The sequence below is a fragment of the Oenanthe melanoleuca genome, chromosome 19, assembly GCF_029582105.1.
Source record: "Oenanthe melanoleuca isolate GR-GAL-2019-014 chromosome 19, OMel1.0, whole genome shotgun sequence".
Lineage (NCBI taxonomy): Eukaryota > Metazoa > Chordata > Aves > Passeriformes > Muscicapidae > Oenanthe > Oenanthe melanoleuca.
The window spans coordinates 6,984,702-7,008,628 of record NC_079352.1 but is presented as its reverse complement, the minus strand read 5'-3'; the positions used below and the strand labels follow the sequence as shown (position 1 = coordinate 7,008,628).

Sequence of the window (23,927 nt, the reverse complement as noted above, 5' to 3'; positions counted from 1 at the left end):
TCCCAGGATGTCTGGGGCACACACAGCAGGGCTGGTGCTCAGATTTTATCACATAGGAGGTCCCTTAGATCCTTTCTCTCTCCCTGCAGTGACAATTGCATCTTATATTTCCAAAGACAAAGGCAGCCCAGCACAGCTGCCCCTCTGTGCATACAGTGCATTGATGGGAACAGTGGCAGTGGTTTCCACAAGTGTCAGGCAGGGATTTGCAATTCCAGGGCTCCTGCTGCTATCATACTGTCATAATCCTGATCCACCAAAGTCAGTGAACTTGGAACTGCTGTGCTTCCAGAGAGCAGGAGCAGGGCTGGGGCATGCTCAGCTTCCAGCTGGAAGGGACCCAGACAGCATCACTCTTAGGCAGCCCCCTTAGACCCCCCAGCTGAGCTGCACCCCCACAGCATTCCCACCTCCTGCTATTGCTCCTGATATTATTTATATTATTTTGATGATGGAAACTTTACTTCTGCTCTTAACTGCTTAAGACACAGCTATTTCCTCTGGGCTGTTTCCACTGCCCACAAACCTGCCCACTTCTCAGCCTGGAAATCTGCCAGAACATCGACAGGCTCAGCGAGCTGGGCTCTTCAGCCTGGAGAGGAGAAGGCTCCAGGAAGAGCCTGGAGCCCCATCCAGTGCCCAAAGGGGCTCCAGGAGAGCTGGAGAGGGACTGGGGACAAGGGATGGAGGGACAGGACACAGGGAATGGCTTTAAGCTGAAGGAGGGGAGATTTAGATTAGATTTGAGGAAGGAATTCTCCCTAGTGAGGGTGGGGAATCCCTGGCACAGGCTGCCCAGGGAGGCTGTGGCTGCCCCTGGATCCCTGGAAGTGTTTAAGGACAGGTTGGACGGAGCTTGGAGCAGCCTGGGACAGTGGAATCTGTCCTTGCCCATGGCAGGGGGTGGGATGGGATGGGCTTTAAGGTCCCTTCCAGCCCTTGCCAGAGGGGCCGGTGCCGCAGCCCGGGGCGCGCTGAGCCCGGGGGAGGCGGGAGCGGAGCGGTGCCGGTACCGGGAGCGGGGCTGTGCCGGGAGCGGTACCAGGGGTGGTACCGGGAGCGGAGAGGGGCAGTGCCGGTACCAGTACTGGGAGCGGGGCTGTGCCGGGAGCGGTACCGGGGGTGGTACCGGGAGCGGAGAGGGGCAGTGCCGGTACCAGTACTGGGAGCGGGGCGGTGCCGGTACCGGGGCGCGGGGCTATGCCGGGAGCGGTACCGGGGGTGGTACCGGGAGCGGAGAGGGGCAGTGCCGGTACCAGTACTGGGAGCGGGGCGGTGCCGGTACTGGGAGCGGGGCTGTGCCGGGAGCGGTACCGGGGGCTGTGCCGGTGCCCGGAGCGGGGCAGGGCGGTGCCGGGGGTGGTACCGGGAGCTGTACCGGGGGTGGTACCGGGAGCGGAGCGGGGCGGTGCCGGGGGCGGTACCGGTGCCGGGGGCGGGCGGAGAGGTGCCGAGGCATCGCGGTGCGAGCGGCCCCGTGTGCCTCCTGCGCCCCCGGCCAGCAGCCCGGGCCGGGGCATGGAGGCGGCGCACAGCATCCCCGCGCTCGAAGTGCTCCGCCGCTTCGGGGTCAGCGAGAGCTGCGGGCTCAGCGCCGAGCAGGTCCGCCGCAACCGGGACAAGTACGGCCCCAATGGTCAGTGCGGGACCGCCGGGGGGTGCGGGGCGGGGTGGGATGGGGCAGAGAAACGGGACACCTGTGTCCCCGCTGGGACCCTCCGCCGGGACCGGGGTGCGGACCCGGACTCTCCCCACCGGCCCCGAAAGGTCCGGGGTACCGCCGTGGGTTCCCCCCGAGCATCCTCCCGGCCGCGGGACGCACACCTGTTGATTAGGGCAATATTTATTTGTTTTAATTAAAGGCTAATTACCGCGGCTACGGGGCGGCCAGGGGCGTCGGCAATTAGCGGGGTGTTAATTGCGCTGGCGGAGTGACAGAAAGCGGGGAGGGACAGCGGTATCTTGTTAGCAGGAAGGAAAGAGGGGAAGGGCTCATTGCCCGTGGGTGACGGAGGGGAGCCCCAAAACAGCCCGAGAGGTGTCCTGGGGGGGGGATCTCGCTCGCCCCTATCGCTGCTGTGGGAGAGGGAGGGGTGGTGGGGACACCGTCCGTGTGCTGGCCCTGCCGGGTGTCCCTGTGTCACGCTGGCCCTGCCGGGTGTCCCTGTGTCACGCTGGCCCTGCCGGGTGTCACACTGACCCTGGGGACCCTCTGCGAGCTGTTGGGCATCTTCACGGGATTGAGAAAGGGAATTTTTAAACACGTGTTTTGCAAGTGTTCAGCGTGCCCAGGAGGGGCTGGCTGGGGTGTCTGGACCTACCCAGGTGATTTTAGGGTGGCTTTGTTCAGACCGTGACCGAGGTCGGAAACAGGAGGGTTTAGGGTGGTTTGCTCCAGTGCTTTGGAGTGAGTCCCTGTGAACTCTCCCCTGGGTTGGAGCTTGTTGCATCTGCTTTTGCTTGATCCTCATGGATGAGGCTAAGGAAAGCCTGAGTAGATGCTGGCAGGATTGCTGTCCTGTGTTTCTGTTTGTTGGGAGGGCTGTGACTCCTGCGGCCCTGTGAGCAGCTGTCCTGTGCTGAGCTGTGCTCAGGGCCCCCATCCCAGCAGTGCTCCCTGTCCCAGGCAGCTCCAGCTGCTTCCCTGAGCTAGAACGGTCTTAGCTGCACTTGGGAGCTCTTGCCACAGAGCACCTGCACAAGCTGCAAGCAATGGAGCATCACATCTGCTCCTGCTAGGCTTAATTTTGGAAAAGGGCAGCTGGAGACCTGTCTGGTTCACTGGGAGGAGCCCCTCTGCTTTGGGGGCTGCAGGCAAAATACATCCTTAATGCAAAATACACCCTTCTCAAACAGGTGGCTGGTCTGATTTTGGGTAGAGCTACAGCCAGTTTCTGCACCATGCCCTGGTCCTGTGGCTGAAGGGTGGTCTGTGCTGTGCAGCAGGGTGTCACTGATGGGCATCACCTTTGTGGGGTTCCTGGTGGCTTTGTCCCTCTGTTTGCCCGAGTGAATCACCATCACTGAGTCAGGCTGCTCAGTGCACCAGGCTTGCCTTGAGAAAGGGAGCTCAAAGGTGTGACGTAGGTGCAGAGCAAAGGGTTAGTGCTGGCAATTAGTTTGCCTTTAAATTTTTTTCTTCTTGCTTCCTCCTCCTGCAAGCAGCAGCTCTGTGCTCTCCTCGCTTGTTTTGTTTCCTGTGCACTCCAGCACTGGGTTTCTCACAGGCTGTTGGTTCTCAAGAGCTTCTGGCTTTGGGGTGTCCTGTGTCTTGCACCCTCCAAGCACAGCCCTGCAGCTCTGTACTGCACAGCTGACAGCAGTGTGCCTGAATGTTGGAGCAGTGATGTGGGCAGTGAAATGTGGTCGAAGGTTTTTAAGTATTCTGAATTTCTGCAATTTCTGAGCAGTATTCATATTTTTCTCATGGTGCAAGTGAGACAGAGACAGTTTAGAACAGCTTAAAACCATGCAGATAGGGACCTGTGTGGTTTGCTTGGTTTAAAACCTTAATTTTAAGCAAGAAGTGGGTTTTTCCCAGCATGGTGAGAGCTTGCAGGTTTGTTGTAGCAGCAGGCACCAGCCTCCTTGGCTGTGCTGGGATACCCTTGGCTGTCCTGTTTGGGAGAGCTGCTTGGGGTGAGGGTGCCACAAGGGAGCAGCTTGGGACAACAAGCTGCTGTATCAAATTGCATTTCAATTTAGGTTTAAATTAAACTCTGGCAGCAGAAGTGTGGGGCAGTTTGGTGACTCGTTTGAGCTTGCACAGAAGGGGAAGAAAAATCTTGTGTGGCTCAAAGTGCAGAGCAGGCTTTAAGCTCCAGCTACTTTCATTTTCGCACCCTCCTGTCTCACATTCATTCATTTCCTTCTAATCTTGAGCTCCAAACTGCCAGTGTGGTAGTGAATCACAATCTAAAATACATCATCTTTCTGAAAAACTGCCTCCTGACATGCTTCATGGAGCTGCTGGCTGCTGCTTTTTTATTGCATTTAAAAAAATACGATCTGCAATGAGCTCTGACGTTAAGTGAGAAGCAGCCGTCATTGGTGTGACTGATAGAAAATAATTTTATTTTTTGGGGGCGGTATTCTTTCTGGAGCTTAGAATTTTTTTTTCAGATCCAGTGCTCACAAGCACATTTGCAGGAGGAAACAGAGAGCAATACTGATTATTTGGTATCTCCAGTTCGTGGCTGGGGAGCCAAGCAGTGTGGTACAGATTACTGGAGTGGAAGAAGATATTCCTCCATTAGGAAGAGCTTGTGCTCTCGTTTAAGCTCTGTCATCAGTGCTGTCAGCATGGCCTTTCATTTGCCAAGGAAACTGGAGAAGCCACACAACATTTAGGTCTCACCATGGCAATTCTGAATCTCCCAAGTCAGTTTTAATTAATAAATGCTTTGGATGTCTCACATGTGCCTGGCAGGTGCTTCCCTGTACCTCATCCCATCCACCAGCTCCAAGCTCCACAGGTTGCTTTTAGACCACAAAACTTAAAAAAAAACCCAAACAAAAATAACCAAATGCACATCTGTTATTTTATAACAGACTGAGCAGCAGGATACGGGCATGCAAACATTTTCCTTCCTAAATGTAAAACCAGGGGCACGATTTCCCTCAAAATGATTTGAGTTTTGCTAAGGAGCGACAGATGTAAACAGGAGTTGCTTCGTGGACAGACAAGTGATTTTTCTGTTTTAAATATAGCTCTGATTTCTCTCTTCTAAATGGATTTCTGAGTGTAAATGAGCATACATTTCAGGCAGGATATTGCTGGCATTAATGTGTATGCATAATTTTATTTGCTCCATCGGTAACCTAAATGGGCTGTGAATGTCAGCAGAGTCAAACTCGGGGCTTCAGCATAGGGGTGTTTATCTCATCTTGTGTTTCATCTCCTCTGGCTGTGAGGCAGGAGCCCTGCTGCGGTTGGAAACTCAGCTGGGCAGGACCATCCTGCCCATCCTCCCTCCCTGGGGGCTCACCCATCCTCCTCTTCCCCCGCCTGCTCCGGGGTGACCCCACCACCATGCTCTGCCTTGCTGAAGGTGCAATGTAGCTGTGTCTAAATGTTCTTCAAACCAGCTTCAGCACCAAGCCCACCAGCAAATTTGCTTGTTTTTTCCAACACACCTCCCTGTGTCTCTGTAAGCCTCATCCAGGATCCCCAAATCTCTGTGTTTATTTTCCCATGGGCGGGAGGAAAACATCCCTGAGCCCAAATCCAGCTCCTCTCCTGAAACCCCCCCAAGGAGCTGGCATGGGCACACATCTGAGCCCCTGCTTTGCTAGGAACAGCACCCATATGTGATTTATTTCCATCCTTTTGCCAGGATGTGTGTGTACATCCCTCTGTGTCTGCGTGCTTGACGTTGAATTAGCTGCTGGCGGTTGCTAACGAGCCAAGGTTATGCTCCAGCTCCCTCTTGACAATAATAAAAACAACAACAACAAAAAAAAGGGAAGGAATAAAATTTCTATTTCACGCTGAAATATTTGAGGTGGCAGCAAGAAGAGGAAAAGCAGCATTTTCTGACTCATCAAACTCTGCTCTGTTCCTCTGTGCATCGCCCACCTTCTCCGCCCCCGAAACACACGCTTAGCAGTCTGATTCATAAACATGCTACGGGTTGTGGGGTTTTTTTTTCCTCCTCCTCCAAATCCTTTCCCTGAGGAGACATGCTGAGGCATTCAAACCTTGTGAGTGCCTTCGAATTTGGGGAGAGACTACACAAAGTTTTCGTAGTTGACAGGGAAATTTGGGGTTTCATCTCCGTGCCATCCTCTGAGGTTACCTGCATTGACACCTACCTCTAAAATACACTGAGAATCCAGAGCAGTGTTCAGAAAAACTGACATCTGCTGTCTAAATGCTGCAGGAACCAGGGAAGGAAGATTTTCAGGGCAAGAAGACACAAACTCAGCTGTGGGAGAAGGGACAGAGCCTGCAGGTCTTGTGTTTACCCCTGGGGTTGGTCTGCCTTGTGGCATAAGTGTTATTTCATTAATATTTTTATTTCATTGCTGGTTTTAAAGCTGGGGGTGGTAGAGCTGGTGCTACAGAACACTGATTTAGGAGGAGCTGGATGCACTGTGGGTGCCCAGATGCTGGCTTGGGATGTGCTGCTTCCAGTAAGGGGCTGGAACGGGTCCTCCAAAAACACCATTAGCAGCAAAATACCCCTCTTCTCCCAGGTAATCGTGTTCCCCAGTAATTCAGGTGTCTCTTTTGAAGTCTCTACTCCAGCCAAGATTTTATGGCCATCCTGGAGCCACACTTGCCATCACCACAAAATCACACCTCACCCTTTTCCATTTCAGCACCATTGGTTCTGCATGTTTTAAACCTTTTCTTATCTCCAGATCTAATTTGGATCTGGGTCATCTCCCCCTGGGGTAAATCCCTGAAAAATCCTATTGATATTTATGTTGCAAGTGAGTTTTCCTTTCTAAAGCTTCCCTCAAACCCATTTTTCATGAGTAAAAAGCATCACTCCATGCCTGGCATTGCTGTTGCTTTCTTCTTCCCAAGGAGAATTTTAATTTTTGAGAAGCATCCAAGCTGCTGCCTTTTCACTCTGCTTTTGATCTGCTCCTGCAAAAGGGATGGTGTGAGAGCAGGAGGCTGCTGCCTGCAGGTTGGCTCTGTCCTGGCACAGCCACAGCCCAGGTGATGCCTCTGGCATGGCCCCCACAGCACATCCCTGATGAGGGTTTGCAAATCCCAGTGTTCCAAATGCTGGCACAAAGCAGGGCTGAGCAAGGGAGACTCGAAGTGACTCGAAGCAGATGGTTGTTGTTTCTGCTGGGGCAGCTGCCTGTGCAGCACTCAGGACTATGGCTGGTCCTGTGCACAAAACCTCCCTGGAGAGCAGGGCTCCCTGTGCTGTGATCTGCATCAGGGGTCTGAACCAGCCATCAAAGGGCATCACAAACCTCCCAGGGCTGCTGCTGGCCCCAAGGTGCCTCTGTTTTCATAGTCCTGAAAAATGAGGTGGTTTGATGCTTTTCTGTATGCTCAAACCTCTGCAGGAGCCAGCTTTGATTTTTCTCCCACACACAGCACTTGCAGAGTCAGTTGGGATGCTGTTACCCCTCCAAAATATTCTTTGCAGCTGGGGAGGGTGATGTTTTCTAGCACTGCTGGTACTCATGGTCTCAGTCTCATGGTCTCTTAGAAATAATAAAACAAGTCATGATTATCAGAACAGTGTTGGGTTTTTCTGCTTGTTTTTATATATTTTCTTTCTTTTTTCCCTTTCACACATGGATGACCTCCCGTGGCATCTCAGGTGGGGTGAAGGCAATGCAGGCAGCCCCTCAGCTGGAGCACTTTGGACAGGAGAAAGCTGATGCTGAGTGCACTGGGATGGGTGGAAGGGATGGATGGAGGAGAAGGGGCTGTGGCTGCTCTGGGTGGGTGGGTGGCACCAGGACAGAGCTGTCTGGGGGTTCAATCCCATCAATATTGCATCAAAGTGCAATATTAATAAGCAGAAAACTCAGAAAGCACCAACCCCACAGCCTGTGTATTATTCTGCATCTGATAATTATTATTTTTTTTGTGCTATTGTTGCTTATGATCTTTTTTTGTATTTCAGTAGAAGTAGAAAGTATAACCTAACAATAACCTATATTTTAATAAAATCCCTGGCTGCTCCATGGAGCTGCTGTTGGTACCAGTTACCTCAATGGAAAACAGGTAGCAGAGATCTGGGCTGGAAGTGTAGAAATGTTGAAAAAACTGGAGCCAAAAAGCAGTAGAGAAAATTGTGGTTCCTCCAGTGTTTCCATGACGTGAGCACGCACCGGAGGCTCCTCGTGGGCGTTAACCCCTGGCAGGCAGCGGCTGCTGCTCCCCTGCATCCCAGCCCTGCCTGGCAGCACAGAGCTGCACAGGATGTTCCCTGTTCCCATCAGGATTAGTGCTGGTGGCTCCTCTCCCTGCTGTGGCTCTCTGGGTGACTGAGCCAGTCATCTCGTGAAAGAGGGGTCACATCTGAGTGCAGAGTGCTGCTCCTTTGTAGAGATGCTGGATTAATCCTTGCCTTGATTAACCTCATGTCTGGAACAAGCACTTGCTGGTTTGCTCTGGGAGCCTCCCAGTTTTTGAGGTTTGGCTGCTCATTATCACTCTGTAAAAACCTTTTCTGTTTCTCACCCGCAGAGGTGGCAAGTCTGTGGTCAGGCTGTGGTTTGGTGCTGATCCCATTGCCCGTGTGCTGCCTGGTCCAGCACATCCCTGGACACTCAGGACATGTGCTGGCATCAGTTTGTGACCTGTGATGGCTGAAATCTGAGATGCTGTATCTCTTGTTAAAGTCTAGATCTGTAATATCCCTAAACCCAAGTGTCACTGCTCTGATCATCAAAATCCTCCTAAAATTTAAAAGCTCAGGAATCTGCTGGATGTGCTGATGCAGGTCCTGGCTTTGTACCCTCTGGTCCTGCATGAACCCACTTGAGATTATATAAACACTTATATATTCCATTGGTGATTTTATGTTTTTCATTTGAGATTGTATATGCATGTCCCATTTGAGATTATACATATGTGCTCCATTTGAGAGTAACACATGTCCAATCTGAGATTTTATATATATATATATATATATATCTATATCCCATTGGAGATTTTATGTACATGTTTTTCATTTGAGATTGTATATGTATGTCCCATTTGATATTATACATATGTGCTTTACTTGAGAGTAACATTTGTCCAATATGAGACTTTATATATATATATACACACACATATCTATATATCCCATTTGAGATTCTATTTAGACATTTTTCATTTGAGATTGTACATGCATGTCCCATTTGAGATTATACATGTCTTCTCTTTGAGAGTAACACACGTCCAATCTGAGTTTTTTTATATATATATATATACCCCATTTTGGATTTTATATATGTATATAACTTCCCATTTGAGATTATGCATAAATATATATATATATGTGTCTTATTTGATAAACAGCTAATATAACATTAACACACTGATAACATATAGATATAGATGATATAGATATAGATATAGGTATAGATGTAGATATAGGGATAGGTATAGATATAGCTATAGGAATAGGTATAGATATAGGTGTAGATAGAGATATAGGTATAGATATAGATTAGATATAGATATAGATAGATAAAGATATAGATATAGATTAGATATAGGAATAGGTATAGATATAGATATAGGAATAGATGTAGATGTAGATATAGGAATAGGTATAGATGCAATTCCCCCCAGATTTGCAAGTCAGTGAGGGCCAGCTGTGAACAAAAGTCCGTTTATGGAGGGAAGGCAAAGCCCAGACAATAATGAGCTGTGTCCCAGGTCCTGCTGGAGCACGAGTGGCAGGGCGGTCCCGGTCCGGTCCCGGTCCCCGTCGGAGGTGCGATGTTTTGGGGAGGAAATCCGCTCCTTGCTCTAGCGTGTCCCCTGTGCCCCTGGGTTCCTGCCCGCGGTATTTTTGCTTCGGGTGTTTCCTGCTATTTAAGCAGTGCTTGTGTTGTAGAGGGGCGGGGGAGGGACGCGGGTCCTGGGGCTGTGCCGGGGATGCGGAGCCGGGACAGCCCCGAGTGTCCCCAGAGCCCCCGGCTGGGAAAGCTGTGCCTGGGGCTGGGAGGGTCTGCAGCTGCTGCGTGTCCTCCTCGGCTATCAACAGCCAAAACGCCTTCTTTTTCCTTTTTTTTTTTATTTTTTATTTTTTTTTTTAATTTTTTTTTTTCACCCTGTCTTTCTGGAGAAAGCTGCTGGAGTGTGCTTGCAGAGCCATGCTCAGAGCAAATGCAAGGCTCTGGATCTTTGTCTTAGATACGTGCTTTATTGTACACAGCGTGGGGGTTTTTTTGTTTTGTTTTTGTTTTTTGGTGGGGTTTTTGTGGTTTTTAGGTTTTTTTTGGTTTGTTTTTTGGTTTTTGTTTTTTTGGTTTTGTTTTAGGAGTTTTTTAAAGTTTTCCTAGTTTTTTTGTTTGGTTGAGTTGTTTTTTTTTTAAATTTTATTATAGTTCTTCTTCTGCTTTGGAAGCAGTTTTCCTTGCCTCGCTTGGTTATAAAAATCAGTTGTATTTTTTGAGGAAGGCTTGTAGGTGGGGAGATTCTCTCTTCTCTTCCTTGACCACGGGCAGTGAAAGCTCGGAGATGCTCGAGGGGAAGGAGCCGGGGGCTGGCCCCGGGGGCTCTGTCAGTGGCCACATCCCCAGGGATTTGCCCATCCAACATCAGCTCGGTGTTCCCGGGAGAGCAGCCAGGGTCGGGATAACCCTGCCTTCCCCTGCACTTCCCTTTTCCATTCTGCAACCTCCCGAGTCAACAGAAGGGCTAAATTAAGGAAAATGAGGGGAGTGAGTGGAAAAGTAAAGCAGAAAAAGGCAGGCTCAGCAGGGCAGGGCGGGACAGGGGAGGTGATGGAGCTCTGCTGGGCTCCCAGCACTGAGGGTTCCCCTGGGGTCATCTTTGGGTTCTGCAGTTTTTCTGGGCTTTTCCATCTTTGAGAGCCAGGGGTGTTCTCTGCTCCCCTCTGCAGTGCTGGCTCAGGCCCCTTCTGGGGTTCCTCTTCTGTTTATAAAGCTTAATTCAAATTATTCTTCCCCTTTTTAACACCTTTTCCCTTTTTTTTTTTTAATAATATCTACATATATTTAGATATACCTGTACATAGATATACAGATAAGATTTTATGCTTATTCACAAGTGTATGTTGGTATCATGTATGTATATAGGTATAATATTTCATCTTTATAGTCATGCACACAGATATTGTATATATTTGGAAGGAGATTATGAAAAAACCCTAGAAGGGATTCAAATTTGCAGGGATCTCCAAGTATCTCATTCCAGGAAAGGAACTCCTTCAACCACACAGAAATGTGTGATCCTCAGAGAGTTCATCCATGAAAAGCTTTAATTGTCCAACTCACCCCTTTTTCCCATCCAGAAAAACAGATCCTTTCTATCCTACAGAAATTTTTTTCTTCTGATATAATCCAAACTAGACTTCATTTTCCATGAAAACCCATCCAAGAGGATTGCTGAAAATAGACTGTTCTCTGAGAACAGATACCAGAAAAAGCAAAGGGAGGGCTGGGGGCAGGTCATCTGGGGCAAGGAGTTGTGCAAAATAAATTAATGATTGATAATCTCAGTTGGAGTTAAAGCAGCTCATTAGCACCTGTGGGTTGGGGGATGCATCACCCTGCAGATACACTGGATGCATTTTATCATCCTGATTTTATTATCATGGGAGATGGGCTGGGATGGGATGCCATGCTCAAACTTCAATATTCCCCACAGGTTTGCCATGACAGAATCATTTCCTCCAGAAAACAAACAAATGGAAAAAATACTCCAACCCAACTCCCTCCAGACCACACTGAGGATGGAGTTGAGTCCATTCAGCTCTGAGCTTGGGGCAGGGAATGTTTCCACCCCAGTGTTCACAGTCTGGACTTTCATGATCAGTTTGTGCCTGCAAGCAGCAGGATTGATTAAAATATTTAGATTAAAACACAGCAATTAAAACAAACAGCTTTTGGAAGAGTCAGGGTGAGCAGGTTCCTCATCCTGGCAGGGAAGGGGAAAAGATGCAGTTTGGATTTAAGTTTGGATTTAAAAGCAATGTCCTGTAGTTCTTCTTGATTTCTTTTTCCTTTTTTAAAATTGACCCTGCAGGTTTGGGGCTTTGTTTCAGTAACTATACTTACATTTGTAATGTAATTTTTTATTTCTGTTTCTTACTTTTATTATTTTTTTGGTTTATTTTCCAAGACATGCAAATGGTTGCTTACAGCCTCATGGAAGTTGTTTGTCTCAGTGTAAAGGGATTTTGGAGCTGGTTCTTGGGGAGGCAGTTTTGCTGTTCCCCCACTGAGCACAGCAGCATTTGCTGAGTTCTGAGCAGCATCTCTCCTCCAGAATCAAATACATCCCTTTGGACAAAAATGCATCCTAGTCTCATTTTCTCACCTGGAGTCTTTTCTGCTCAAATAATTTTAGGAAAAAAATAGGATTTTTCTTAAATCCTTTGGGATTTTTAGAAAAGAAGCCCCAAACATGGTTCTTGCAGAATTCAGCTGAAAGGCTCAGCCCAGTTTTGGTTCCTCCCCTGGGGCAGTTGAATCTTCCTGGGGCTGGGCACTCCCTGAGCTGTGGGGGCATCACTGGGGCTCCTGGCACTGCCACCTCTGCAGCTCCTCAGCTGCTGCCCAGCACTGCCAGGAAAATGTTACTCAGTTTTCTGGGTGTTGGAGTGGCCAGTTTGTCCAGTGTGCCACTGCACTGTCCCCTGGCCTGGCTGGGGCTTTTGGGTCCCTCTGCTGGGTCTGGGGTGGGCTCTGGGTGGCAGCTGAGCATCTCAGGGATGTGGGGAGCAGCCAAGGGCAGGAGGCTGCAGCAGAGCCCAGAGCAATGAGAAAACATTGCTGGCCAAAAATCCCCGATTTTCTTAACACTTAGCTGAAAAATTAGGTTTAGGGTGATAAAGGAGGAAATAAAATGGTATTTGTAGGGTGGAAGGAGAGAATACATTGAAGTTGCAGCACATCCCTTGGTTGGGGTTGTGGTAATTTTGGCAGAAGGTTCCCAGATGAGGCAGAGTCACTCCCTTGCCTTTCCCTGCAGTTGTGGAAAGGGTCTGCTTGAAGCAGAGGTGGGAAGAAGCAAAAAATACCCAACACGACCCCAAAACTAAAAAAAAATCCACCAAACCTTTAGCTTTATTTTCATCAAGCTCCTGTAGTGGCTGTGGGGTTTTGGGTTTGTTTTCTTCTTTTTCCAAAACCGTTACTATTTAAATGCAGATTTTTAGCTTTTCCACTCGGGAGCCGGGGCTGGAAATTCTTTCCACTGCGTTGGTGCAGGAGGGAACAAACCACTGCTTTTAGTTTGCTCACATAATCCATCCCTGGCTGGAGCTTTCCTCCTTCCCCTCCCTCCCACTCCAGAGCAATCCCAGGATCTGCTGATGGGAGCAGGGGACATCACCTGAAGTCCCATTTCCCAAAGGTTTTTCCTTTAAATTTCTCCAATATTTTATTCTTGCAAGCACCACGTGGGCACTGGAGTGGAAAGCCCAAGTGGCAGCTTCATTCTTCAGAGCAAAGTGGGCAAAATCTTCTGTCCTTATGTTCCTGGCCTTAAGGGAAGGAGGTGGGATGTTGGCAGGGAACCAGCTTGGTTTTCACTGTGCTCAGGGCTGGGCAGAGTTAGTGGCCCTGTGCCAGGAGCCCCTGAGCTGCAGTGAAGGGAAGCTTGTGCTGCCCAGCATTTTGGGGATGAGCCATTTCCAAGAATAAAGGAAGGGAAGTTTAAAGTGAGATGGGTGAGGCTTTCCTTGTTTATTTTACACAGCTTCTTGGACCATTGGTGTGATGCCACCCTCCTCCTGCATCCCTGTTTCCCTCTCTCTGGACACTGGGGCATGGTGGTGGTGGCTTTTCCTGCAGCACAGGGTGTCATATCTGATTTTCTTTGAATAAGGAGGTAGTTTTGGGCTGGGTTTGCTTGGTACTTTGCTGCTCTTGGAGGGCACATCCAGGATAACTGCATTTCCTAGTTCCTGACCTGCTGAGATCAGCTCAGCTGGCCAAAAAATGCACAAATTAGCTTTTCAGCTTTTCAGCTTTCCCTCTCCCACTGCAACAGTGGGGCTATTCTCCACTGGGACCCCATCACTGATCAGTGGTGCTGGGCTGGATTCAGAACCTGGGAGTTGGGAAGAGCAGGGTGAGGGTGGGATGAACAGCTGGCCTGGAGCTCTGTCTGCCCCCAGAAACCTTTTTTTTGCCATTTAAATTTTTTTTTTGTTTTGTTTTGCCAGCCATTGACAGCATCCAGGTGCCAGTGAGGAAAACGGTTGGATCATTTTTACAGTAAAGCATTGCCTGGAAAACAGCAAGGATGTTTCTTGTCTGATGCTCTTAAACCTCTGCTATCCATCCTCATGTGCTACTCACCCACCCTGGGCTGCTGCCACCCCCAGCTGCCTGAATTTGCTTATTTTTGGGGGGTGGATCCTCCATCCAGAAGGGCTCTGGGCTTTTGCAAGGTGCAGGGCACAGCTGGAGCAGGGATGAGCTCTGGGCAATTACAGGAACAGCAAACCAGTGGTGTTTGCCATGGGAGGGGGGTTGTATCTCGTTTATTTTATCTTTCTGGTGCCTTTTGAAGCAGCCCTGAATGAGTGGCTGTCGCTGGTGTGAGCAAACCTCACCTGGCACACAGGAAAAAGCAGCTGTGAGGCAATAGGCAAATAAGGTGCTGGGGCTGGAGGGCCTCCCACCCACGGCACACCCAGAGCCACCCCTGCCTTTGCTCTGGAGGGGAGGGCACAGGAGGGAACAGCCGTGGCTTTGGGACCAGTCCTTGGGGGTGATGGAGGGCAGGGAAGGGCTGAATCCTCTGGAGCAGGCTGTGGTACAAGGCAGAGCTTGGCTGTGGCCACAAGGATGGATCCCCATCCCTGGAAGTGTTCAAGCCAGCTTGGGCAGGGCTTGGAGCAGCCTGGGATAGTTGGAACAGGATGAGCTTTAAGGTCCCTTCCAACCCAAACCAATCTGTGGTTCTGTGCTCCCAGTGCTGTGCCTGCTCCCATGAGGTGGTTTTTAATGCAGGGTGATTTCCTTTGTTCCCTGGGCACAGCTGGAAGTGCAGGTTGCTGTGGGCTCACATGCTCTCAGAGCAGCCTGGGGGGTGATTTCCATGTGTGGGTCAGTGACCCCCCTGCCAAGGGGTGCCCTGGGACAGCCCCAGCCATGCTTGGCTGGTGGGTTTAACATTTGGGGCTTTTCTGGCAGGGAGCTTTGGGTGTGTTTGCCCCCATCCTGGTGCAGGAGCATGTGGTAGCCGTGGGGACTGAGTCTGGTTTCAGCTCCCAGGGCAGAGGGTGGCACCCTGAGGTGCCCCTGTCCCCACAGAGCCACCTCCTGCCCTGGCACAGGCAGGGTTCTCCTGGAGCTGTGCAGAAAGGGAAGTGCTGTGGGTGAGCTGAAGTCACACACAGCCAGGCACTTGGATCACTGTGTTTCATCCTCTGGGAGCATCAGGGAGCATTAGCAGCAGTAGGGTTTGAGTGTTTGTCATCCCAGATAATGCTAAAACACCTCAAAAGGTTTTCACACTTCTCACCTGGAGGATGAGGAGCCCACACTCCATCCTTGGGTTGGATTTATGGGCTGAGTGTGTGTTAAAACACCCTGGCAAAGCCTGTCCTGGTCGTGCATGCAGCAGTTTTGGGTTCTGGGGAGCAGTGCTGGCTGTCAGCAGGGATGAGGCAGAGCAGACATCCCTCCAGGATGGGATCCCAAACATCCCTCCGGGATGGGATCCTTCCCGTGCAGCCAGCCCTGGGAAAGGCAGCCAGTTAAAATAACAATTTATCCTGCCTGCTGTCTTGTGGGATGGAGGAAGGATCCCAGAGCAGCCCTGCCTGGGGTCCTGCTTTGTGTCACAGCACAGGAGCTGCTCTCCCAGCTGGGGTTGTTTTAAGGTTTTCTTACCCTTTTCACTGCTGTTTTACTGCCTGTCAGCAAAGTCCAAAGGAATTGGATGCATCCCTTACTTTGCACATCCATTTCTCCTTCCCTGTGTATGGGAAAAGATAATAAAGGCAGGGAAAAAAAAGTGATTACAGCATAGAAATATAGCTTGAATTAAGTTATTTGGAGCAGAAAGTTGGGCCTGGGTGTGATGCTGATCATTATTCTCCCAGAGGGCATCATGCTCTTCCTACATCATTTGGGGGCAGAAGTGTTTCCCATGAGGGAAATCTGATTTTATCAAAGGGAGGCTCCTGAAATGGTGAGGGGAAATGGAATTTCAGTGTTCACCCTGCAGGGTGTTTGCTGTTGTGGATTGAACGTGCCTTGCCACCTTGTGCCTCACTCTTCCCCAGGCAGAGTGGGATGCAGGACAGTGCAGGATGGAGGGACACAGCTGTGCAGGGTGTGCTGCAGGGATCCCTGAAGCCCCCCACAGCAGGCTGTCCCCTGGTGTTTGCTTTGGCAGGCAGCAGGGCTGGCTGTCCCTGGGGACGCGGGGCTGTCCCTGAGCCCCGGGGCAGCCTGTGCTGCTGCCCGTGGGTGGCACCAGTGTTTATTTACCTTTTCATCACCTGCTGGCCGTGCCCTGGCAGGCTGCAGGCGCCAGCCGTGGGCTGCCAGCCCTGTTTGAGTTGGCAGCAGCTGCAGATCAGCCTCCTGCTAAAATAGGCGACGCCAGCCCCACGTCTGCCCGGCTCCCTGCAGCCCCTGGAGCATCTGTGTGCACGTTTCACAGCCTGCTTTGGTCACACAGGATGTGATGGCACAGCAGGAGAGGTGTGGTGATGTGACCAGCTCAGAGCAAATGCTCAGCACTCCCTGGAGCTTGGATGTGTGCAAGGCAAAGCCCTCTGAGGTGCCCTAACCCAGAGGGGACAGTGCAGCTTTGCTGGTTTTGCAAGGCTCCCATCACTCCTTGGCATATCTGCATTTTCTTGGCTCTGCTCTCCAAAGCTGCAGTGCAGAAGAGGAGCAGAGGAGCCCCAGATGTGTCCCCAAGCTGCAGGTCTGTGATGGGGCTGCTCAGCTATTTATGGATATTTATGGTGCATGTGGGTGACCCACTTTGGGGTTCTCTGAGCCACCATTGCCACTTTCCACTCTTGATGGTGTCACTGCATTTGTGTCCTGGCTGTGTCAGGGAGCTCCTGCCCAGAGCTGGATTTCTGTGCTCAGCCACCATTCAAAGCAAGGGTTATTCAGGTGCCAGCCAGGAGTTTCCATTTCAGCCTCTTGCACTCACCATGCTGTCCCAAGGCAGTGGCAGATTTGGGATTTTGCTGGTCTCCTGCCCAGATGGGACATGGCAGCACTGCTGACTCACACAGAACTTGGGGTTTGCTGAGTAGTAAACCCTCTTATTTCTAGTAAGAGTTTGGATGTGACAGAAAGAAAAACCTTCCTGTTTTCCAGTGTGTTTTTATCAGTTCACACCCAAAAATGTGGGCTTTTTGTGACTTTCTGCCCTTTTTCTCTGGGTGTTTGGTTGCTGAGCTGCCACATGAGGAGTGGTGGAAGGAGTCAGTGCTAGCAGGGAGCTGCCTGGCTGTCCCTGTGCTCAGAGCTGGGGTTTGGGAGGTGGCTGCAGCAGCACTGCTGCCTCTGAGGTTTGGTGGCGGTGGTGGCAGTGTGTCACTGTGCCACCACAGCTGCCTGCCCCGTGCACGTGTTTCCTGAGCTGACAGAAACCCTGAGCTCACAGAAACCCTGCTCTCACCAAGATCTCATGCACAGCCCTGCTCTGAGCTCAGCCTGGCTGCCAGTGTTCGTGCAGACCCAGGTGGGAGAAGCCCTGAGAGCACTGGGCTGTTCCAGGTGGCTGCTCAGGGTGGAGAGTCAGCCCAGGCACCTGCTGCCCTTAGCCCCTGCCTTGCACCCTTAAAAGTGCACTCTGGATGGAAATAGCAGCAGCAGATCTCTTCTACTTTTAATTTTGGAGGCTCTCAGGGCTGGGGGGAGGAAGCTGGGGGTGGAGAGGACAAGAGGCACTTTGCTCTGACACGCTCTGTGGAGTCAGTTGAAACACTGAAGGTGCTCCAAGATTAATTTTTTTTTTTACTATAAAAATAATTATAGGCATGATGTACTGGCCTGTGTCTCACAGTGGCAGGGGTTCAGAGTAACCTGACCCAGGGGGATGTGAGTTTAAAACTCCTGGTAGTGGGTGTGCCTGTGAGGACTGAGGACCTGGTACAGTTTGAGGCATGAGCACATTCAGGCTTCTTGTTTTCACTGCTTGGTTTAGTGAAGGTAGGTTTGGGTTGTTTTTTCTTGTTTTTTGGTTTTTTTTTCATTCTTCTGAGTGAAAATAGGTGGTGGAAAGCAGATGAGCAGGTTTTGCTTCCTGCTCTCAGGGCTCCAGGCTGGGGGTGTTTGGAGACAGCCACAGTGGTGGGGCATCAGTGTCTGCCTTGGGATTCCTCCTAAACTCATCTGGTCCCTTATGCCCTCCCAGAAACACAAGGAACAGGAGAAACATCTTGTTTTATCATAGAATTGTTATGGGTGAGAGGATCTCTAAGTTCATTGGGTCTGACATTAACCCAGAGCTGCCACCTGTTTCAAGTACCCTGAGAGACCTGGGGAGAGGAGGAGGCACTGGGGGGAAACTGGAGCCCTGCCAGTGCCTGAAGGGGCTGCAGAGAGCTGGAGAGGGCTTTGGGAAAGGGATGGAGTGACAGGAAAGGGGAATGGCTTCCCACTGACAGAGAGTGTGGTTAGATGGGACATTGGGAATAAATCAATCCCTGTGAGGATGAGGAGGGCCTGGCACAGGTTACCCTGAAAAGCTGTGGCTGCCCCATCTCTGGAAGTGTCCAGGGCTTGGAGCAACCTGGGACAGTGGAAGTGTCCCAGCCCATGGCAGGGATGGAACAGGATGAGCTTTAAGGTCCCTTCCAGCCCTAAAGCACCCTGGGATTCTGATGGGTGCAAGGGGAGACAAGCACCCCTGAGCCAGCAGAGCCAGGGGGTCCCTCTGAGCCCTCCCTGGCAGTCTTGGGCCAGCCTGGCCCACAGCAGGGCCAGCACAGGAGCATCCCCTGGGAGGGCACCAGGGTTTGTGCACTGATGCCTTTTGGGACTGCCTAAAAACAGAGGCCAGACAGAATTAAGGAAATAAAAAGTGGTTCTATTTATTGAAGGGCATTCAGGTACATTTAGAGCAAACCCACCAGATGTACACCCAAAATGGATGATGGGCCATGGGTTTTCACACTTTTATAAGTTTGGTCCATTTGCATATTGGGGGTTAATCTTCCAATTACAGCTTCAGGTAGTGAAGTCATTTACCCCAAGTTTGCTCCCTCCAAACTCACTTTTGTTTGCATTTCTTGGGGCTTCTGACAGTGAGGTGTCCTTGATTGCCAGGCCTGGAGAGGAATTGTTGTGTCTGACCAAAATGGGAGAGCAGTGGCTAACACTGTGTGTGGAGTTTAGAGTTACACACTACAGAACTGCAGGATTACAAATAGATGGGAAATATAAAAACTAAAATCTGGTGGCATCACATAGTTCAGTGGCTGTGGGACCTGTTGGTGAAGGTCATGGTCACCTCCTGGGGATGTGGGAATCCTGGGCAGTCTGGAACCTGGGAGCAGTGTGGATGGGGCTGTGCACCACTGGGTGGGTTCAGGACAGCTTGGAGCAGCTGAGCATCAGCTTTGGATTAATTTCCTAGAGCGTTGCAGGCTGTAAAGTACAACAGATTAATAGGAAATGTGGTCTGAAAGTTACAGTCCCCAGTGGGGCTGTATTGGGTTTTTGGCAGGGCATTTTATGGGATGGTTGGACTTCTGTGTCTTGACTTTGGAGAGGGCAGCTCCTGAGGAGTATTTTTTTAGGCAGGCTGAGTGCTGGAGCCTCTTGCAGCAGGGTATGATGTTTCCAGGGCTGCTTATTTGGTGTTGGGCTGACAAGTTTGAGGACAGGCTGCCTTGTTGTGGGAAGGAAAATTTGCATTTTTAGGGTACTGAGTGAACTGCTGGGCATAGGGAAAGGGGTTGCTAGTCTGGGTCCAAATCACTAATTATTTTTTTATTTTTATTGTTTTTTGCTGTACTGTGCTCCTTGGGCTGTTGATGAAAACCCACAGAGCTCCCTGCAGAAGAAGGTAAGTCATGGGCTGGAGGTGGCAGCACATGCCTTGGGTCTGGGTGGAGTGTGCTGAGGACAAGGAGCAGAGAATCTTTGGGGTCATTTAATCTTGGTTTTAATCTCAGAGAAAGCAGGACAGACAGTAGAGCTTCCCTGTGATGGTGAGGCTGCCTCTGTGACTAAAAACACAGAAGATTTGGTTTTGGTAGTTAAAAACAGACCCAGTAAAACCAGGGCAGTGCCAGAAATGAAAGCATTTCATTTTAGAGAGAACCCCCTCTGCAGTGCCACGTCCTGCCCAATGCCCATGGCCCAGGGGCACCAGAGCAGCCCTGAAGCAGGCAGGGATGCAGTTCACTGCACTGGGACCTGTGTTCTGGGGATTTTTTGGAGCACTGACTGTGCTTGTCTTCATGTTTTCCCTCCAGGAAAGTCCCTCTGGGAGTTGGTGCTGGAGCAGTTTGAGGATCTCCTGGTCCGCATCCTTTTGATGGCAGCTTTTCTGTCCTTTGTGAGTACCAGAGCTGGGGGGCACCTGCTGGGGCACACAGGGGACATCCAGAGAGGAAAGGAGCCTGTGGGATGAAGGAGATGCAGCAGCAGAGAGTGGTTTATAGGGCATAGAGGCAATGTCACTGCCTCTGCTTAGAGATGGAGGATTTTTCAGTGATGCTGATCCATCCAAAGGTGATATCAAAAACTCCCTGGGTTGCCTTCTGTTTACACAGGCTGGTCTGAGCCTGGTTTGCAGTATTCAGTTCAGTTTTGCCCACAATCTACCTTGGGAACAACTCTGCATGAGGAGATGTTTCCCATCAAGGGGCTGGAGATTTTTGATTTTTGGAGTGTAAGTCAGTGTGCTTGGCAGTAGGATGGCAAAGCTGAGACTCCTGTCCCTTCCTTTTGGATGTGGCTCATGGGTAGATAAGGGGGAAGGCTGGTCCCTGGTGGGTGTAATACATTCCCAGAACAGCATGCAGTGAAGTGAATGCAGGTAAAGCAGGTGTGAAGCTCTGTGCAGAGGTCAGCTCCTTGTGCCAGTGCCTGTGTGACAGAGCAGAGAGGTTGCTGTGTTGACACAGTGCAGGTTGATGAGCAGTTAAATGGAGTGGAAATATTTGTGTGTTTCATTTGTAGTATGGTGTGAGGCCTTTGTGGATGGAGAGAGGGCTCAGGATGGGAGAAGCCACAAGGTCAATCCCTGCTCTGCAGAGCTGCTTTTGCTGCACTGATTATTTGTGTTTCATCACTGACCTCCTGCCCAGGAGGGGCTGCAGTGCTGCCTGGTCTCCCCATTAGTCAGCTCATGGCCATGGTCTCCCCACTCATCAGATCACTGCCATGGTCTCCCCACAGGTGCACTAAACACAAAGAGAGGCTTTCCTGGTGCAAACACTCATCCAGGCATTACATGCATGGCTGTTTGCTCCAGCCCCATTTGTTGAGTGCATCAGCTTATCCCAGCAGAGGAGAGGGGGCTCCAGCAGTGGGATGTGGCAATTCCACTCTGACCAAGCCATGTGGGTCTGGCCACCTCCAGGTTGTTTCCTCTCCAGCACATAACCACCTGTGGTTTGGCTCTCATTTCCATCATCCTTCTTAAGATGTTGCTGCTCTTGTTTGAACCACATTGTGCTGCTTCTTTTGTTTTGCCACCAGATCCTGGCCTGGTTTGAGGAAGGGGAGGAGACCACGACGGCGTTTGTGGAGCCCATTGTCATTATCATGATCCTGATTGCCAATGCTGTGGTGGGTGTGTGGCAGGTAAGGCTCAGCCCTCGGGGTCTCTGCTCCACAGGCTGAGATCCTTCATCTAAAGGTCTGCTTGCTTCATGCCCTTGGAAACTCATTTTCCAAAGGTTAATTTTCATGTTGGCTGTGCTTCCCCATGCCCCTGCACATATGTTCAGTCTCTGGCTGCCTCTTGGCTCGTTCTTTCAGTCTTTGGCAATTCTTGCAGGTTGGAGCTTATCTTGCAGTTATCCAGGCAAAAACTGCTTATCTCCTGGCCAGGGCCAAATGCATTTTCCAAGGAAGATCTTTGCTCTGCCCACCAGAAAGCCACAGTGGCTACTGCCCCTCAGCTCACTGTGTCCCTGCTGGGGGATGAGCAGACATTCAGCCAGTGATGCTGTTGTTTTGTATCTATTTATTATAAGGCCATCTATTTATCTGCAGCTTGATGTGAGCTGAAGTTGCTGGATGGGGAAAAATACAGTCAGTTGGGATACACTGCTTTCCAAACCAAGAATGAGATGATCAGCCCCAAAGGTCCAGGCAATGCCCAGGATCTGGTGTGATTAAACCAGCAGGAATAATTTTGCAGAGGCTGCAGAAGACATGGTGCTTGTCCCATCCGTGAATGCATTCCAAAGCCAGGGCTGGGGCTGGGGTGCTCCTGTCCCTGCAGTGGGTGGGGAAGGAGCCTGCTGGCAGCAGCAGCTCTAGCAGCAGCTCTGCCCTGTGTGCCTGCAGGAGAGGAATGCTGAGAGTGCCATCGAGGCGCTGAAGGAGTACGAGCCCGAGATGGGGAAGGTGATCCGCGCCGAGCGCAGCGGCGTGCAGCGCGTCCGCGCCCGCGACATCGTCCCCGGGGACATCGTGGAGGTGGCAGGTGGGCCAGGGTGCCACCCCGGGCATGGCTGGCACGGGGAGGTGCTGCTGGCCAGGGGGGACCCCCAAAGCTGAGGGTCTTGGCAGTAGGGAGCAGCAGAAAAGAGAAAAAGGCATCCAGTTCTGACGCAGGTGTTGTGTCTCGGGAGGGTTTCCCCTTTTTCTGGAAGAAGTAGGAGAGCTTTCAGTTTTCCACCAAGATTCCCTGTTTCTGGAAGCAGCTCTCCCATGCACATCCCTGGACCAGGTGTGGGTGAAGGGCCAGTGCTGGGTGCAGCCTGGGTGGGGAGGCTTCCCTGGGAGCAGGGCTGGGTGAGAGGCAGAGGGGGTGAGCTGCAGGCTGCTCCTGCCTCTGGGGGGGTTGTACCCCCCAGCCCTTCTGTTGGAGCTGTGCACTCACTGGGGGTGTGCTGCCTGCCCCAGCAGAGCTGAGGAGGATGCATTCCAATTATTCCATCTTGTTTGTTCCTAAAATGATGCTGTAAAGCCCCAGAGCCACAAAACTAATCCTCTCCTTTCCTCCTCGTGGCCCTGCTGGTGGAAACATGCTGCAATCCCTCCTGTGCCCAGCCAGCTTGCTGTTATTTATGCTCCTGGTTGGGCTTCAGCTGGAAGATGAATACAAAAATAATGGAGGGAGGATCAAGCCAGCCAGATCCTCAGCTGGGTGAGCTGGCTGCACTCCCAAAGCAGCTCTGACAATGCAGTCCAGCTGCTGACCTGGCCTTTAATTAAGTTAATGAATTATTAATAAAATTCTGCCAACTTTTCCCAGATCAAGTGCATACTGCCTGCCCATCAGCAGCCCAATATTACTTTTTAATGGCACCATCAGCATTGCAGCTAGAATGGAAAGAGCTGAGCTCTCTGGAGGGGTTTTGCAAATTATTAGCAAATTGTGGGTTTGGGAGGTTATGGGAAGTGGTGAGGGTGCTGTCAGGTGCCTGGTAGGAGAGCACACCAGGAGGAAAAGCTTTGAACCTGCCGTGGACATCCAGGTGATGCCCTGGATGTGTGGCAGCACAGGCAGGAGGGACTGGCTGCTGTTTGCATGTGCAAATGCAATAAATTTGGCAGCAGGGAGCAGGAAACCTGTTACACTGAGACAAGGAGGGGGGTGGTTAGAAGTTGGCAGGCTGCTTAAACCCAGCTGAGTTTTGCCCTTTTGTGATAAGGCCATGGAGGTGAGTCCTGGTGCAGGCAGCTTTTGCCTTTCCCAAAAAGTGCAGGCAGAGCATCTCCTGGGGAGCTCCATCAGTGGTGCTTGGGCAGGGCCAGGGGCCATGGCCAGGCAGTGTCCTTCTGTTTTCAGCTCTTTCTCTTGGGAGATTTGTGGTGCTGGGGGCCACATGGCACACGTTCAGTACCTGGCTAGTGGCCAGGCCAGGTCTGTTCTGTGCCACGGGATAATAATAAATAAATAAATAATAGTGCACTGTGCACCCTGGAACAATAATAAATAAATAAGTAAATAATAAATAATATACATAAATAAATAAATAAATAATGTACTGTGCACCCTGGAGCAAGAGCCACCCCTGTGGCACCAGGGCTCCTTCTGTCCCTGGATGTCGCAAGAGTCCTCCTCTGCAGGATTGGCTCATGTTTGCAAGTCCTCCTGCCTTTCCCAGGAGCAGAGGAGCTCTTTGCTCCCTCTAAGATGC

At 50.8% G+C, this 23,927-nt stretch overlaps 1 protein-coding gene across 2 annotated transcripts in view; it reads left to right on the top strand.

Annotated features, from left to right (window-relative positions):
- The first annotated feature begins 1,425 nt into the window (after nt 1–1,425).
- ATP2A3 (ATPase sarcoplasmic/endoplasmic reticulum Ca2+ transporting 3) overlaps nt 1,426–23,927 on the top strand; it is a 53,520-nt gene continuing 31,018 nt past the window's right edge. For both annotated transcript variants that reach the window (XM_056506650.1, XM_056506649.1), the window contains exons 1-5: nt 1,426–1,636; nt 19,649–19,666; nt 20,079–20,161; nt 21,310–21,414; nt 22,126–22,264. In XM_056506650.1, coding sequence (XP_056362625.1) covers nt 1,519–1,636; nt 19,649–19,666; nt 20,079–20,161; nt 21,310–21,414; nt 22,126–22,264 — 463 coding nt within the window. In that variant the 5' untranslated portion in view covers nt 1,426–1,518. The remainder of the gene's footprint in view (nt 1,637–19,648; nt 19,667–20,078; nt 20,162–21,309; nt 21,415–22,125; nt 22,265–23,927) is intronic.